Source organism: Mytilus galloprovincialis, chromosome 5, assembly GCF_965363235.1.
Source record: "Mytilus galloprovincialis chromosome 5, xbMytGall1.hap1.1, whole genome shotgun sequence".
NCBI lineage: Eukaryota > Metazoa > Mollusca > Bivalvia > Mytilida > Mytilidae > Mytilus > Mytilus galloprovincialis.
In genome coordinates, this window is record NC_134842.1 from 78,842,031 (window position 1) to 78,861,656 (window position 19,626).

Here is a 19,626-nt window from a genome sequence, read left to right on the forward strand (position 1 = left end):
AATCATAATCTTTCAGTCAGTTTAATTGAAGTCTGGAGCTGGCAGGTCAGTTAACTGCTAGTAGTCTGTTGTTATTTATGTATTATTGTCATTTTGTTTATTTTCTTTGGTTACATCTTCTGACATCAGACTCGGACTTCTCTTGAACTGAATTTTAATGTGCGTATTGTTATGCGTTTACTTTTCTACATTGGCTAGAGGTATAGGGGGAGGGTTGAGATCTCACAAACATGTTTAACCCCGCCGCATTTTTGCGCCTGTCCCAAGTCAGGAGCCTCTGGCCTTTGTTAGTCTTGTATTATTTTAATTTTAGTTTCTTGTGTACAATTTGGAAATTAGTATGGTGTTCATTATCACTGAACTAGTATATATTTGTTTAGGGGCCAGTTGAAGGACGCCTCCGGGTGCGGGAAATTCTCGCTACATTGAAGACCTGTTGGTGACCTTCTGCTGTTGTTTTTTTCTATGGTCGGGTTGTTGTCTCATTGGCACATTCCCCATTTCCATTCTCAATTTTATGTATATTGTATTTTATGATAATACATAACATATATAAAGGTTGAGGATGAACACGGATGCGGCCACTTTCATTTTTGACAAAAACCAACTGAAAAGTGACGTTTTTTTGCATATTTGATAGATTTTTCTTATTTAAGTTTGAATCGGAGCGTTTTAATGACTAAATCAGTTATAATCTTTCCCATAAACTAATTGAATCAATTGAAATAGACACTGAAGTGTTGAAAAAGTGTCCAAAATCTTTCGTTAGATAAACCTGAAATTTGAGGCCGAAATCGGCCCTTACCGGACCTACTCCTTTTCATGTAAAGTTTCTTGTGTAAAATTGAAATATCTGAATCTATGGAATGACACTTATGATTTATTTAAAGTAAATTGCTGTCGGTAAATTTCGTCAGTATACTTAGAGAATTCTTGATTATTTAACGAAAAGAATCAAGATAACAGTAAGTGTTGTTGAATTTGTCAATTAAATGGAATTTAGACGGATCTTTACTGAGTTTAGCCATAAACTGTTATTCATAACAGTACAGGAACAAGTCAAAGGGGCACAATTGGTGCCAATAGGAATATCTACAATCTGTCGATAAACTTACTGCCGAAACGTACATAAATGTTTTCCCGGAGAAAATTCATGGCTTAATCATCTTATCACACCTCCAGTAAGTATATCTAGGACATTTCCATTTTTCGTTTGGGAAAAAGGCTTACAAGAGTTGCAGCAAAACATTTGCAATTAAATTTATCAAACGACCAGTTGGTTAAATAGGAAAACTTTTGTTAGATAAAATTGTGTGGAAGTGAGATGTAAAGAGTGGAAAAGTCAAAACTGTCAACCGAATCAAAAGGACTATCAAAAGCACATAATTTATCTAAACCATCCAAAAAAAAATTTACAATCAAAAATGGTTAACTCCACTATTTTCATATGTTTTATTACAAAAATAATTATCAGTTCTTTGATAGTAGTTTATAAGGAATTCGTTAAAGGCACTGAAATTCTAGTAGTAGAACATTAACTAGAGGCCGAGATGAAACGATATTATACGGGTTTTTTTTGTGTAGTTTAGGTAGCCAATATATAGTGGGGCTCAGGAGAGGCCTTAAGCTGAGCTATGGTTGTGACATAATTATTTACTATATGACTCACTGTGGAGCGTACGGCCCTGAATGTCGTTGAATGTATAATTTAATTCTTAATTTCTGTGGGGGATTTACGTCATGCATTGTATCACCACATTGTTGGCTGCTTTGTCGGCCGGTACGAACACAAAACCCTCCTAATAACTTGTTTTCAATCCTAGAGATGGACGTTTTACTTATTCTTTTATGTATTTCTAAATCCTTTTTCGAAATGTGATATGCGAATATCAACAATATTGAGACATTTATTCAAATAGGAACTAAGTGAATTTTTGTCAGATTTCTCCCATTTACACAAATTTTTACCATAGGATGAAAGAGCAACTATAAATTGACGACACTCTTCTCAATTTATTTTCGATGGTGGACGATATTCAGTATTTAAACAAAAAACCAAGACCATATTATATACTATGTTTAAGTCTGTAGTATTCTCATGATATATATAGCAAATCTTGACATATTTTAAACTTGCTTTTAACTTTGGAAAAGAATTGATATAATGTACGTAAACAGTAAAATAACAAAATACCGAACTCCAAGGAAAACTTAAAAACGGAAAGTCCCTTAACAAATGGCAAAATCAAAATCAAACGAATGGAAAACAACTGTAATATTCCTGACTTGATACAGACATTTAGCTAGGTCGAAACTGATGGATCATCATTGAACATGGTATTACAGCTAACTAAACCTCTCACCTGTATGACAGTCCCGTAAAATTCCTTGTATTGGCAATAATGTGTGACCAAAGCAAACAGACAATTATAGGTAAAAATGTCCAAAATTGGGTATAGCAGGCAAGATTGAGTTATTATCTTAATCACTATTAAAACAAACAACTAGGTCAACTAAAAAACCAAACAAAATGGCATGTCAACACACTATAGCACATGGCTAACCGTTATAGACAAAGCACATAGTTTACCTTATTCTCTCTAGATTGTTCATACCTTTAACATTTGTACCTTTTTTCTTTCAAAAACTTTGGAAAAAGCAAGGATTGTATAAGATTTTCAAATATGGCTTTTAACTATATGTTATAAAATTATGACAAGAAAAGAAGGGGTTAGCGGGCAAAATGTTTATTAGCACTATATGGATAAAACTAGAGGACTCCGAGTATCTGACACTATATCAAAAACAGGAGTAGCGAACTTCCTTAATATCAAACTGAATAAAACTGTACGTGTATGAATCTTTTTAATCTAAAACGATTTTCAAACTTAACTGACATGATTAAACAAAACGATGTTCAAACTGAACTGGACTAAATTATACTTAAGAGGATAAAACATGTATAGTCAAAGTCATGCCAAAAAAAAAACAATTGATAAAACAAAATGATCAGTCTACAAAACACAAAACGAAAAGTAAAGACTGAGCAACACAAACCCCGCCACAAAGCGAAGGCGATCTCAAGTGCTCCAGAAGGGTAAGCAGATCCTGCTCCACATGTGAAAACAGGTAACTTCTTTCATTCCTATTCATTTATATAGCCTTTTTGATTATCGTATACATTGCCCAAATATTTCAACAGGTTTTGATACAATCAAAATATAATTCGGCGCTAAATGTTGAAGTCATTTTGATACAACGTTATCAATTGTTCATGTGTTTGAAAATTCATCGAACGACATCACAAATCAAAAAAAATAAACTAGTATGTACCAGATAGATAATAAACAACTTCAGCTCAAACATAATTTTGGTCTGTCTTATGAATATCTTTCCTATATATCTTTAGATAAATACTCAAAAGTTGCCAAATTCTGTTAAACTTTCGGTTTTTGGTTATCGTCAGGCTTTTAAAACGTAGACAACTGTTACAAATTACGTAAAGATTGACATACTTTTTGAAATGGTCCTTATCAATTCAGGTGATATTGGCACTGCTTCTGTGATCTTAAAGTCAAATATATCTTTAATATGAATTCGCCTGTACAAAAACATGAGTCACGCAATAGACACACGGTCTTCAAAAAAGAGAGGTGTCTATACTATACGTCAAGATCAAGAATGTCTTGAGCATTAAAATGTAATAGAAGGTTTGGTTCCTTCCTCCTCTCCCTATTCACATGTTACCACTCATCCTTTGTAAAACATGATGCAATAAAATTGGTACCGTTTATGTTGTTTATTTTAAAGTTCGCCGATCCATTACTGATTAAGCTTAGCGAACCGAAATAGGCTTATGCATTAGGTGGATCATGGCATGATTAGGAATATGAAAATAGGCGAGGTCTTGCTTTTTAAATTTGAACTATTAATCAAAGAACAAAGACAACAATAATTGCTTACATCCACTTAAATTTGAACTTTGGTGGATAGTTGTCTCAATTGCAATTATATCACACCTCCTTATATATATATATATGTATATATATATTCAGAATGTTGAAAATAAGAAAAGTGTACGGTGTGAATTTAAGGCAAAGGGACAACTAACGCATATGCGTACAGAATCATAGTCTCTTAAACTTCTCTAACAGTCTAGTATTAGCAAAGGCGTCTGTTTGACTGCTTTGTACACAATCACATCTGATCTGAATGAGAACATTCATTGGATGCAGCATCCAGCCTTCAGACCGTGTAAAACACATTTAAAGCTAGCTATAAAACCAGGTTTAATCCACCATTTTCAACATTAGAAAATGCCTGTATGAAATCAGGAATATAACAGTTGTTATCCAATCGTTTGATGTGTTTCAGCTTTTGATTTGCCATTTGATTAGGGACTTTCCGTTTTGAACTTTGCTCGGAGTTTTTTGTGATTTAACTTTTTTCTCCTATCCAGTTATCCTTTTCGATCCTCTGTGCCAACATAACCTACTCAATTGAGTATTTGCTAAATATAACATCCTCTTAAATGTGGCTGAAATGTTTTATCACTCGAAATAAGAAAGCAATTTCAAGATACTTCCAATGAAAATCTGTATTATTTATTCGCCAGAAATCAGATCTATGGACGATGTGTCAGTGGGAAGAATGGAATTATGGAATTTAGTGTAAACAGTTCCCAATCGCTACACTTGGAACCAACACAAAAACAATACTAACGTTACTAGAGCTTTCTTTTTTCTATTTCTTAAAACTTATTCGATATTTAAACTGCTAGTCAAAAACGTATACGACTACCATGTTTTCCATTTAAATAAAGACAAAGAAAAAACTTAACTTATTCGCTGTGATAAAACGTTAAAGGGTTATCACTCGCCTGAAATAATAATCTCATAATACGCCTAACAGATTATTTCACACCACAAATCAGGAGTGTATTTATAAAATACCATCGTTTTTAAATGTTTTTTGTCGATACACGATATTTCATTAGTCCATTCTTGGTACTTTTTGATGGGCAGAGTAATTGTATTAATTATAACATATGGGGTATTTAACATAGCAGCAGTATAATATAGTTAGATCAGATGATTAGACTGAATGAATGGCCTTTTGATCCTGGTCAGTAACAAATACGGCATCTTAACACTACATCAATAAAGGCCTTTAGAAAAATCAAACAATCAAAAAGCAGGATGTGATTTACCCATATTTGAAAATAGTTTACTTGGTACAACTACACATATAAATCGACCAGAGAAATATCAAGTCATTCTTAAAATAAAATACGCTTGAAACCATGTGACAAAAAGTTCATATAGTGATTATAGATGAAGGCTTTTGGGAGTCAGAATCACTAGAAGGATTTGTTTTACCAAGATAGCAAATGAATGCTTCTTCATTTAATCCAAAGCAATAAACAAAACGGTAATTTCCTTCTGAGGAACATTTTTATATAATTTAATTTTAGATGAAACACGTCTTCTGATTGGCTGAAAGTGTTTTGTCTATCAGTCCATAAACATAATTTTGTCATGTGACCGTGACGTCACCAACGTTTTTTTCAAAATTTACTCCTTGAAAATGGAATTTAGAATTAAATTATAAGGAATGACTAATATTTTTTCTGTCTATTCGAAATAACGTAAAAAAAGGTGGTGCACACTTTTAAATAACCCGCTACACTGATAATTCAGTGTGCACCACATTTTTTATGTTATTTCTTCATAGACAGATACAAATATTACAGTCATTCCTTAAATAACTTGGGTTAACTTCCTTTTATCTATTATTAAATAGAAGAAAAAAACCAGTATTTTCCATAAGGATTGGATGTAAACTTTGATCTCGCTGACAAACTTTTTAATTTTTGAAGTAAGCAACACTTATTACTGTCCATCACATGAACCCTGTTTAGTTTGTGTCATTGAAATCCATTCAGAAATATTGAAAAGATTACATTGAAAGATACTGCGGCATTGTATGTGCGCAAATATGCATAAGAACATTACAAGTTAATGTTGATGGCACACTCTACATCTTTTTTCAACAAATCTTTAGCTGAAACTACTTACCAATCTCATGTCCTTGCCAACTAATGGGTTCGTTCCTACTTTCAGTACTCATCATTCTCTTGACAAGCTCTTGAACACAACTATTGGATGGTTCAGACTCCTGTAAGACATCCTTGAACAAATGGAATGTAGGGTATGGTCGTTCAGTCAAGATATCCAGTAGAACCTTGTTACGTTCTCGTTGTGTGGTTGGTTTGACAATTTCTTCTCTGTCCTCTATCATTAAAATACATCTAGAAATCAGGTTATCTAGAACCATCTTGTCAAGTACTGTGTTATCTAATAACTCATCATAGTAACCAGTAAGGTCGTGATGTTCATGATGTTCCTGATCTGAAATTATAAAATTTGATTTTAACAATTATTACAGAATGATATCTCCTTCGAGTTATGTGGATTACTATTTCTGTCATTATTTTGCAGTACTCCATTTCACAACCGAAAATAACTAAATTTAAGGGAATATAATTAATAGTTGACATGTACAAATGTAATCATTATGTGTTCTATTTATTACAACCTAAATCACTTTAAACTGCCTACCCGACCTAACATGAGCGTGAAAACAAATTTGAAAGGTTGTTAATTCACCAGTTCTTACATAACTGTTTGTTATTTGTACCTAACAATAATTGTACGTCAATCAGATTTCATTTCATATATGTTTTCATTGCATTTTGGTTAAAAACTTTTCGTTTTTCTATCTATATTGATAACATTTTTATCAGCAGTAGTCAGCACTTTTGTGTTGACATGAAATATAACTGATACATACCTTCTTTGTAAATGTACTGTTTACAAAATGGAGAACTATTTAAAAACTAAATTTTTTCTACGCCAAGTAATAAAATGCCTAAGCCGAATTTGGCACACAACATTTTGTAATTTTCGGGTTTAAATGCTACTCAAATTCGATTTGGTCTTTCAACTGTTTTGATTCAAGGACCACTGATGAGTTTTATGTAGACGAAACTCGCGGTCATAAACATAAGTACGTTCTCAAACTCAGAATTCAAACAGTCAACATACTTGATTTGGGGTTTCTGTGCTCCAAGCACTGAGTAAAGTTTTATGACCTTAGTAGGCCTGAGGTTTCACATTATCAATCTGATATCTTTGATTTGTTTTACAACCAATGTGTCGAAAAAACTACTGGTGGACGTTTCTTTCCGATCACGTATGTTATGTTTTGAAATGAAATATGATTGATATGCACATTATTGTTTTTATAAATTAAATGTTTATAAGATGTTGAATTATTCAAAACGCTTGGGAATGTTCGGTGTTATTTCTCTCCAACTTTGTTTTTTTAGTTGGCCTTTAACCTGTTTTGATTCGATCGCCACTGGTGAGTTTTATATAAACGAAACTTACTTCTGTCCTTACCTTACTATAAGCCTAATATCTTCGATAAGTTTTTACAATTTTAGAAAAAAAGAAATGAATGCTGAAATAAATATGGATCCCACAGTTTCTACAATTGCATAAGAAATAAGAATGTCACATCACATAAAAAATAATAAACTTTGAGATGTACTGGTGTTTTAAACTGGAAACTTTTTGGTGATTTTAATATGTAAAGGACACGTTTGGTCAAAACATATATGATTGGTGGATTCAGACAAGTTAGGGGGAATGGGACATGATTCGGGCAGGGGGAACGAACACGTTTGAGAGTGTAACCTAATATAATTCTGTTATACATGCCCTATATATCGTAACAGGTTGTGTGTGTACACGTTAAAGTTTTGTGAATGATATGTGTTAACTTTTTTCTTTTCTTCTCTGTGTTGAAATCCAGAAAATGTGTCAACTGAAAAGAGATCAGTTAAGATGGATATGAAAGGGGATTGTTTAAACCGGTTGCATTTTTATCATCTTTTCAGATAGCAGGCTTCTTCAGCAGACTTGCCTCAGATAAAAGAAAAATAAGCCTTCAAGATTAACAGATAAGAAGACGAAGATGCATAATTTCACAGATTAGACAAATTGAACATTACTTGTAATGCATTAATTTTAGTGTAAATTGTTGTCCTAGATTCCTTATAATAGACGATGAATAAAAACTTAAGGAAGGTAGACATTCGGTGACTTTCTCGAATTTGCATCACAAATTCATGAGTCGGTAATGTTTTGAGGCTGATGAATACCAACACTGTCGTAGTTTGGTCTAAAAATGCGTTACTAGTATAAGGCTGGGTCAATAGGTTCATGTATCAGTTTTGTTACATAAAAAAATAAATTGAAATGGGGAATTTGTCAAAGAGACAACAACCCGACCATAGAACAGACAACAGCAGAAAGTCTCTAATAGGTCTTCAATGCAGCGAGATATTCCCGCATCTGGGGGGTCCTTCAGCTGGCCCCTAAACAAATATACATACTAGTTCATTGATAATGAACGCCATACTAAACTCCAAATATACACAAGAAACTAAAATTAAAAATAATACAAGATTAAGAAAGGCCAAAGGCTCCTGACTTGAAACAGGCGCAAAAATGTGGCGGGATTAAACATGTTTGTGAGATCTCAACCTTCTCCCTATACCTCTAGCCAATGTAGAAAAGTAAACGCATTACAATACGCACATTAAAATTCAGTTAAAGAGAAGTCCGAGTTTGATGTCAGACGATGTGACAAAAGAATATAAACAAAATGATAATAATACATAAATAACAACAGACTACTAGCAGTTAACTGACATGCCAGCTCCCGTTAGGGGTTTAGTATCATATCATCATAACATATTAGAAGAATTAGAAGAACATAACCCTTGTCATGCCAACAACTGGTTTTTAAATAAGTGTCGTAAGTACCGATGCAAAAACCCTATAAGTGAATCAATATTAAAGCCGAAATATGCAATCTTTAATGACCTGACAACAATATGTAACTATATTCCTTCTAATTAAGTCTACTTAAAGGTTTTGTAAGCTTCTGAGGTGAATACTGAGATTTTTGTACTTTATAAAGAATATTACCATAAAAAAATCGGATGTGAAATACCTGACCGTTTATGAAGTCTGCATTTTGAGCTATATTTACGAATGATGTCCTTGTTTAACATTTAGTAAATGTTCTGACTAGTTTGTGATATCGAAAACCCTGGTGCAATAATTTTTCAGTAATACATAATTTCTCTCGTTGAAATCTAACACGTTGTTACATACACGAGCGAATCGTACAAGTTTAGATATATACACACCTTAAGATGGTGACAAGGGAACGTCACAATCTTAAAAATGATAATTAACGGTAGAAAACGAAAAATCATCACTTTTATCATCCAATTTAGTATTAAGCTTTCCGATAATGATATAGATAAAGATCGAGGAAAGGGCAGTGGTCATTGTTAGTATTTGCTGTATTTAAAGTAAGTAACATGATAGTCTGGCAGATGTCACCTTACCTTAATATCAATGTCTCTGTTAAAAAAACATCCATCAGAGGTTCGTAATTAGAGCATTGCAGAAGGATTAATCACATTTGGAGTGTAAAATATTTCTATTAAATCTTTTTAAATATGTATGCATTGTTAATCATCGATAACAAAATTTTAACGCAAAATAATTTACGCGATAAGACATTACTTATGAAAATACCCGATATAGATATGGAAAAATGTGGTTTGACATGTATGAGTGCCGGTGAGACAATTCTCCATCCAAGTCTTAATTTATTAATGTAAACCATTATAGGTCAAAGTACGGTCTTCAACACGGAGTCTAGGCTCAAACCGAATAGCAAGCTATAAAGGGCCCAAAATATTACTAGTGTTAAACCATTCAAATTGGAAAACCAATTAACGGTCTAAACTATATTAAAAACGAAAACCACATAAACAGACGACAACCACGATCTCCGTTCCCGGTTGATTGTAGACTATGCGGTATGGGATTTGTCCAGTGTTGAAGGCCATACGGTTACCTATAGTTGTTAGTTTCTGTGTTATTTTGGTCTCTTGTGTACAGTTGTTTCATTGGCAATCATACCACATCTTCTTTTTTTCTATATTAATTGTCGGCTGCAGATATTTACAGTGAAAGTCCGTTTGTACACATTTTTTAACCTTTTACATTTCTTTTTTATTATTATTATGCGTATGAATTTTTATGAATCTAATAAATGTTTTATACACATTAACTGCAGACTGTATGTAATGATAACTGGAAGAAAAACTAAGTCTATTTATCAAGAAAATACGGACAAATAGATGCAAAATATTAAGAAAATGTCCTTCTAGGTTGCATTCATGTAAATATTGACAATGCAATTTCCCATAGGAACTCCTTTTACCGCTAAAACTGTACCACTTTTACTATGAAGTTTTGAAAAAAATCTTATCCTAGAATTGAAAGTTCATATGCACCACAATTTTTTTCAAAGGTCAAAATATAGGGCTGTGCGGCATATTTTCAACGTTTATATGCCCTGAACTTCTCAGAGTTTAAACTTACACTAATTTTCTTAACTACCCCTACCTCGAATGAAAGGTTACCACATATTTCAATGTAAACAATATGCACGTGTTTATTTACTGGTAACATTCCCAAGTTCTGTCTCTGCGATATGGAACACAGAGAGCATAACTGGGAACCAGTATGCAAACAAAATGAATTTTCTATGAATATTCAATTACTCCCCAAAAGAGGCTTGTTTTGAGAAACAGCTGTATTTACAAAGTGCAACCTATACTAGATACTGGCTTTTGATGATCAACAAGCTTCTGTCCAAGTTTGATAAAAATCCAGGAAAGCTATTACAATTTTAAATATTTAACAACAAAGTGAATGGTTTTTTTTTTGCTGGCAGATTTATCAGTAAAATTAGGAACAAAATTTTGTTTTTATTACAAAATTTACCTCTGGATCTGATGATCACAAACAAGCTGCTGTCTAAGTTTGGTACACATCCAGAATAGTATAAGAAAGTTATAAAATCTTTAAAAACTTTAACCATAGAGAAAATTTTATATTTCCTTGAAGAAAAAAAGGTTCATTTATAAGTTAAAAACGGAAAAACAGGAATGTTCTTTATGCAAAATTTACTGGTAGATACTATCTTTTTATCATAAACAAGCTCTGTCCAAGTTTGGTATAAATCCAGGATAGTTTAAGAAAGTTATTAAAATTTTCAAAACTTTAACCACAGAGTGACTATTTGTGGACGTCGGCGTTACGACGACGGAATGTAGGATCGCCATGACTCGCTTCTTCGACTAAAGTCGAAGTCTCAACAATAATGGGTAATATTGTTCATAATAGTTATATAATCATTCTTTTATAATTTTTACACTTTCTTCTGAAACGTCGCACGATACTGGTGTCACCTAACGTTACACACATAAAGACGTTAGCCAAAATAAAAACGTTAGAATGCACGTTTTTAAGATGGCCATCTTACTTTAACGGATTTTATGACGGCAATACCTTAAGAACTTTAGATTCACGTTTTTCTTAGATAATATATACTGCACTTTTTATATTAACAAATTAGACATATAAATGTGAATTGAATTCAAACCATTTGTATATTACATTTTAATTACAAAAGCAATCGGTTTTTTTAATACCCTATACGCACTGCAATGCACTCATTTATACACTCAGAATTGCTAGAACTACGGTATATCTAGCATGGTAGTTTCATTGAGTTCTGCACAAATATATACCAGAGAATCAGCGGGAACAATAGCTGTTTTCTTTTTTATTAATTTGTATTAAAGCGGATCGGCCTCTCGATCACAATAAAGTCAAGAAAACACGTCAGTTCCGCAAGGAAAAATCTTGACCCCTCCAAGGAATTGGTAGAGCTTTTACCTACAATATTTAAAGTTTTCTCAACAAGCAACAACAAACAAAAAAAAATGTATTCCCGAATCGTCTTTGAAAACCGCAATAATGACATATAGACGTTATGTTTTGTATAATTTGTTACATAAGGTCAAAATCGTATGTGGGGACATTGTATCTGACATTATAGATTTATCTGATATCTCGCATTTGAATTTAAGATAATTGTTTGTACTTTTATCTCATATATTTTTTGTTATGTACAGTCAGGGGCGTTACTTAAAACAAGTAACTTTTTTTAGTTACTTATATATGTAATTTTTGTAATTAAAAAATATAAAATTACTCAATAGAGTTATTTTAAATTTCAATAAAAGCAGGGACTAAATGTAGTTTTCATGAATTGTAACATCATTTTTTTATCATAAATTTAAGAATTTGTAAGATTTGAGAGGAGAATAGACATAAACATGATAAAGGGTTACTTTAAAAATAATGACAAAAATGTTACTTGAATAAGTTATTTTGCACATCTTTGAAAGAATTAGTAATAACAATTATTTTAGGAACATATGTAATTGTTTTGGGTTACGTGGGACAAGGAAATAATTTTAGAAATGAAGATTTTATTGATTTTTACTTAATGAAAATAGTCTGCTACACATTCAAAATTACAATATTCTGAAAGAAGAATTTGAAAGCTTTAAAATGATATATAACATTTTAGAATATCAGTTTCAATGTTTATAAATTAATGATATGAATGTGTCTTGTCCGCGATTTCGCCAAGGTAACACCAGTATCGTGCGACGTTTCATCTACAAATAAAAAGGTATAACGTTTTCACCATTGGAGGTTTTGAGAGGTTGATTAGAAAAGTCAACCAGAATGTTGAGGGAAATTTAAAAATTTATGTCTTCCTTGAGGAAATCTAAGGTATTTTGGAAAAGGTACTTAAAGAAACATGCTCTAAACAGGTCATGGTGGAAGAGACCGAATGATTAAACAACTGAATAATGAAGGATTTTACCTCGTCACAATTACCTCCACATTACGCCACCTAGGTTTAATAAACGTAAAGAATGAAGTCATTGCAGTGATGACGCGTTGTCAATAAAGCTTTTGACAACCGACAAATTTATCCACATACTATCATTCCGATCATTATATACCAGTCGAATTTTATTAGACACGTGTATCTTCTAGCGTTTGAGCATCATTTAATGTACTTTTAATGCATTTGGTCAACTTGAAACTATTGTCTGATAGGTTGTCAGTGGGAATTTTTCGAAAGTTCAAAATTTTTCTGTATAACTGAAAAGTACTACAGAAAACACTGTGAAATTCAATGTCTCTAATATATATCAAATTCAGGACCAAATGTGGAAGCAACCCATCAATCATTGTCGATAGGCCAATGATTTTTATAAGGGAGATGTAAATCCAAATGTAAAGTGACCGGTTCAAATGCAAATGCAAATAAAAAAAAAACGTGCAAAATTTGGTGCACAGTTCCACAATTTGTGATAAAAAATGATTTTAACATACATATCTATCAAGTTTTCAAATTTTTTAAACTCCAGAGATTTCCAAGAGAAGCAATTACAAATGCTACGGTGTGGAACCCTCCAAAACGAATGATATCACTCTGGATTTCAAAAGGCCTAGACAATTTGATCTGCTGTGCAATGACCTATATTTTTTGGTGAAAGATCTGAAATGAAAACTTCTGGCGGCTTTCATACTCATATCAGCACACCTTTGCATGGTAGTAAAAACAGTAATCATATCGCTTGATTTGGAGTCAACGACGACCGGTGCACATGATGCTATGCTGAGGAGATATACAGTACACATATTTTAAAAGGTGGCAGATCCAAACAGAAATAATTTATTTACCTCCAGTAGTCAAATAAACTTTCGTCTACAAAAGACTCTTCAGTGACGCTCGAATCCAAAAAAGTTATAAAAAGCCAAATAAAGTACGAAATTGAAGAGCATTGAGATCCAAAATTCCTAAAAGTATTGCCAAATACAGCTAAGGTAATCTATGCCTGAGGTAGAAAAGCCTCAAATTGTTCTCAATTCGAATTTCAACAATATGTCTTGAGAAAAGCCTTAAAAATACCCAAGCCATGGTGATTTGCATAGGCATATTCGTGACTTAAACATTTTATAGGTTCCATGCATTCTTTTTGTTTTTCGTATTGTAGACATATATTAAGAGTAGATATAGCCTTTGTCACTATTTTATTATTTTTTTCCATTTTATTTTTTGCGCCATGGTTTTGAGTTGTGCGGTCCGTCTTGCCGTGGTCCGAGTTGTCCATGGGCCGAGATCATTATTTTTGATGATTGGATTATTTTCCTGTGTTATTGATAAGAAAACAATGGCGGCAAAATGTTTATTTCATCACACGAGTCGCGAATTTCCTTAAAACAGCTATCATATTCATGATTATGAACATTATGATGTATCAGGCAACACTATCTTCACTTTTAACACGAGTTCAGTTTATTTTTCTCTTTACGACGGAAATAAAATGGCTTAGAGTTCGGACTCAAAATAGGGTCGGTCGGGTAACCGTAAACAGACATATATATTTTGTTGGCCTTATACTAAAATCTGTAATACGCCTAAAATCAATACATTATATTCAACATGTCGAAAGATGAGGAAGTAAAAATATAATAATTTATGTTGAAACACAGGAAAGAAAGTCTTTTTTTTTTTTTTTCAAATATTTCTACTGTTTTAATACAATTTTACAAACATTGCACCCTACGACTTTTGTTCAACTGGCCAAAAAATGAAGATCAGATATTCATCTATCACGTGTGAAAAAATCAGCTGTGTTTTAGGTGGGTGCATTACCGTGAAAATTTTGCGTCATTTCCGAAAACGTCACTCGCGTAACTAGGTCCGAGAACACAATTGTCGTCCCTTGATTTTCGTTGTTTACGGTACATAAAATTTGAAGTCCATAATAAAGACCTCACTAAATTTGTATCAAAAGCACTTTAAAATGTCTATTGTACCTGTTCCATTTCACATAATGTCTTTCTTTTCTTCTGTAGGATAGCAAGTGGTTTAAATAAAAGCCTTTTGAGACTAAAATTGCATGCAAGTTTTTCACCAAAAAGGCAAAAATCTTTGTAACAGACCATACTGTCTGCAAGAAAAGTTAACTGCAAGAGTCTTTTTGTGCTCAGATTTATTGTATCATGTCACATGAGTATAGAAATGATAAAAAAAAGACACAATTTTTCATTTCTAATGGCCTCAATATGCATTTTTTAATGTAAATATGTGGCACGGCCTAAATTGACCCTAAATATTTTCCAGTCTAACTTGGCCTAAGACCCTTTTAATCTAATATAATTTGTTTTTTGTAACTTTTCTTTCCATTTAAAGTACATTCAATGCATATGTAAGGATTATTTATAACCAAAAAGCCTCACAAATTTAAAATTGCTGGAAAATATTACATCTTCATGTAAGGCTCCCCTTCATTGAAAAAACTCAATTTTTAGGCGCAGGCTCATGTAAATTTGACTTTTGAAAAATTATGCTAAGCCTGATAAATCAAATGAGTACTGTATTAATTTTAGTACATGCTAAATGATATATTAAGGCGTTTAAAAAGTATTATTTTGCAATATTTTAATTTTTGAAGCCCCAAATGTTGATAGTTGATTTTTATCAATTTTAATGTCAAAACTTAACACGCAAAGATGAGTATAGAATTTAACATATTGTCTATAATATGTATCATATTGTTATGAAACTTTGTAAGCAGTGTTATAATTCATTAAGATTTGGTCATACCAAGTTATTTTTTAAGATTGGTCAACTCTTTCTATCCTATTAGGTCCGAGAACACAAATGTCGTACCTTGATTTTCATTGTTCACAAATATAGTCCCTAGTGTTGACAGTGGGTTACTTGCCATTAATTTTTATACCCCTTCAAAATTTATTTCTCCATGTTTAATGCCTCAAATTGCAAGAAGGGGAGTGAAATTACACTGTGAAAAAATATGGGTTCAGAATTTTAAAGGAAAGTAGTGATTTGGTCCAGCTGAAAAAGGTTTAAAATTAGCACTTCGGGAGCTGTCAAAAGATTTCAAGACGCCCTAAACATAAAATTGTCCATATTTTGAGTTAGCCGATGAAGTTTTCTATAATTTTGATATAATTTGTCCCAAAAGTAGTACAACACACTGTAAAAATTTCATTGAGAAAGAGCAAGTGGGATTTTTTTCAATTTTTATTTATCTTCTAAAAGAAATGCATTACGAAATAATTGTGGTCTCGGACTATAAGGGTAGTATTCACAGTCACAGGTAGTATGCAGGCGCTGTTTGAATGTTGCTACAATGAAATGGAATCACAAGTTTTCAAACCGACAAATGACCCTCATTATTAATTTCTATATGTTAGTCAAGTTTTGAGTCAAATGTATCTGTTGTATTTTTTATCTGCAGTTCGATGGGAAAGATGCGTTCAACATAGTCAGCAGATTTTGAATTATTTAGTTAGTGAGCATCATCTTAATTATGTAAAGGTTGCTCACTCAATCATTTTGACATAACCTTTCGTCCTTTATTTGTGTTATGCATTGTATCGTATTATTATTTGGTACTCAAAGACTTTGGTTTTTATATGCAAACATATTGAGAACTTGTATGTACAGCAAAACTGGGAATCTCATATATACATCTGCGTATTTTTGTAATACAGGACACATCATCAAATTCAATTGCCTTTTAAATTCTAAAAGTAGGGATCATATTCATCTGGGAAGTGCCGATATAAATGCAACTTTAGGGCATACGATATAGTAGCAAGGGCAGATAATAACGTTATATAAACTGTTCGTGTTGTTGTTGCGACGTTTTTAGTCAATAGCGACTAGTTAACATGTCTGGTCAGTGGCAGACCTGTCCAGATGTTCGGTTAAAAGCAGACCGGTCCACAGGTCTGTTCTAGCAGACCTGCCCACTTGCATCTACATCATAAAATACTAAAATTCTACTACTGAATATTGAAAATGAGGTCAATATCAGATAACACCTACCAGCTATACATGTACACCATACAATCATTCCATACACCAAAAACAGTAGACCTATTGCATACTGTATAAGACAAGCAGACTAAAACACAAACAATAAACTTAAATCACTAAACCATAAAAATATTCCAAGTTCAGATGACACCTGCCAGTTGGACATGTTCACCTTACTTTCCGTCCAAACACCGAATATATAAGACCTATTGCTTATAGTATCTGGTATTGTCAAGAATGTCAATAACGGTCGGGGTCAAAACTATTATCCAATCAGGCCCAACAGAAGAAAAGGTTTGACATTGTCTTTAACCATCCTGCTGCCGAAGAGACACATTTGTCCACTAAGACTGTGCCGTAGAGACACATATGCCGTTGTTATAATGTATGCAAGCTTCTCCTCATTAATGTACAATTTTCAAAAACAAAAAGACCAAAGATTAAACAGTGTTATATATTGTTCTTCAGTGGGTCCCTAATGTACATGTAACAGTCATTATGGCGTGACGTCATATGTCGAATGATGTCATAATTGGACATCAGAAGTCACGAAAGTCGGGCTTTCGTATTGTTTGGCACACGAAATTCAACCTTGAAAAACACTTGGCAGCAGGAGGGTTAAACTTTCATTGATAACAGTCGGGAAATTAGAGAGTATTTGATAACACAAAGAAGAAACCAAAAATCCTTAACCTCAAAACTAAAAATCAAGGGAGTTTATTTTGAAAAGAAACAAAAATGAAAAATACGATTAAGTATAATATGTATTTATATGTGCAACCTAGCCACATATTCATTGATGAAATAATTTACCTCTTGTATGTGGAGAAGTTTCGGGTTTTGCTTTCGTAAATTCCTCTTCTTCTCTTCTCTTTTTCTCTTCTTCTTGCTTAGCTTGTTCTTGCTTCTTTCGGTTAAACTTTTTGAAACAAATAATAAAACAAAAATCTAATGAATGCAAAACCAGTAGAAAACCACAATAATCTTTAAATGAACATCGTGTTATATCCCTACAATATGTAAAAAAACGCGTTTAAGTTAAAAAGGCATTTGCGAATAAGTCATCAAGACCTTTTCAATAATGATCCTTCTTTAGAGAATATAGGAACTGATACATTGTCATATGCAATTACATCAGTCTACATAGTATAAACGTTTACACATGGGTCATCCTAATGAAAGATATCAGTGAGCTGTATTTTCGTGCAAAGTCTTTTGCCATTTTTATTTCACGTGCAGCCGTGAAAAAGGTTCGTTTTTCGCCGTGATTCGTGAAATCAGTAAAAAGATCAAGGTGCAAGAAATTTTGAATTGTTCGTTCATCGTGAAATGCCAATCATATAAACTGTTAACAAGCATTCTTAAGGCATTGCATACGTTACGGAACATCTATATCTGTATGAACGGTGAACAAGTTTACAATTGCACGGTGAAGGTTCAATTAGTAAAATTAAAAGTTAGTTGGAAAAGATATTGGCGTAGTAGTAATGCATATTTTTCTAATCAAAACTTGAACATGATAATAATGTTATCAACTCTAAACATAACCAATATCATAGATCAGGGTTTTATGTTTAGACACCGGCAAAGATACCAGAGGGACATTCAAACTCATAACTTTGGCAAAACTATGAGGAGTTTTTGGCTCTCAATGCCCTTTATACTTTGTACTTTATTTGGCCTTTTTAACATTTTTTATTGGGTCGTCACTAAATAGCCTTAGGCTCGCCGCGATATAGCCTTGTTGTGCTAATGCGGCGTAAAGCAACCAACAATCAATCAATCTAATTAGTCTTTTGTAGAAGAAACGCCAGTCTGACTCAAATACAAAATTCTAATCCTTGTATCGATGATGAGTTTACTCTCAATGACGCATCGCATTGTGGAGGATGACATATAAATGTCGGGGAATCATCAAGGTTTTAGATAAAAGTTCATAATGATTATTTTAATTGGTAAGTATTGACTGGATTGTAAAACGAGAAAAATCTACAGGATACTTGGGCAGTTTTTTATAGGTTTTTTTGGGCTAATATTGACCATTTTGTTCATTCCAGTAGCGAGTATGTCGGTACTGGCATGAAATACAAAGGTTTGGAAATTATTTAAAATTAACGAATGTATTTCTCTTATGCAAAGATCTGATTTCTCGCCAGGATTTGGCTATACTGTTTTCGTCCTTTTTGGTTTATAGCTCTTCATCCTTTTAATAAACTTTTAATTTTCGAATATGTTGGCCTCAAGCATCACGGAAGAGACATTGATTGTCGAAATGCGCATCTTGTACCAAAAAAAATGTGATACCTAAGTTATTAAGATACATAAAAGGTACATTAATTCAATTGAAAAAATATTAACAATTAATCTATACTTACGCCATGTATCAACCATGTATTCACTAAGTCTTCCTTGCTATGAAAATCATTATGTTCATCACACATGTAATCATCGCCTTCAGTTACTTCTAAGTCAGTGAAGCTTATTCTACCGGCACTTTTTGTAAAATCTCCAGTACTGCATTTTGCCTTTGTAATATAAGATATGTTCCGTCCTATTGTATCCCTTATGTTTTCAATCTTATCACAAAGCTCGTTGAACATCTTTTCATATATGTTTTCGTCTACATCTTTCCATTTCCATATTTGTAGGCATATAGTATTTCGTGAAAAGCAGACAATGAACTTA

General features: G+C 32.8%; 1 protein-coding gene across 1 annotated transcript in view; it reads right to left on the reverse strand.

The window, feature by feature from the left end:
- Positions 1–19,332, reverse strand: part of LOC143074156 (uncharacterized) — a 72,332-nt gene extending 53,000 nt beyond the window's left edge. Inside the window, exons 1-2 of the mRNA XM_076249705.1 lie at positions 19,317–19,332; positions 6,078–6,410 (exon numbers count right to left, since the gene is read on the reverse strand). Of these exons, the coding sequence (XP_076105820.1) occupies positions 6,078–6,410; positions 19,317–19,332 (349 nt within the window). The remainder of the gene's footprint in view (positions 1–6,077; positions 6,411–19,316) is intronic.
- Between the last annotated feature and the right edge of the window lie 294 nt (positions 19,333–19,626).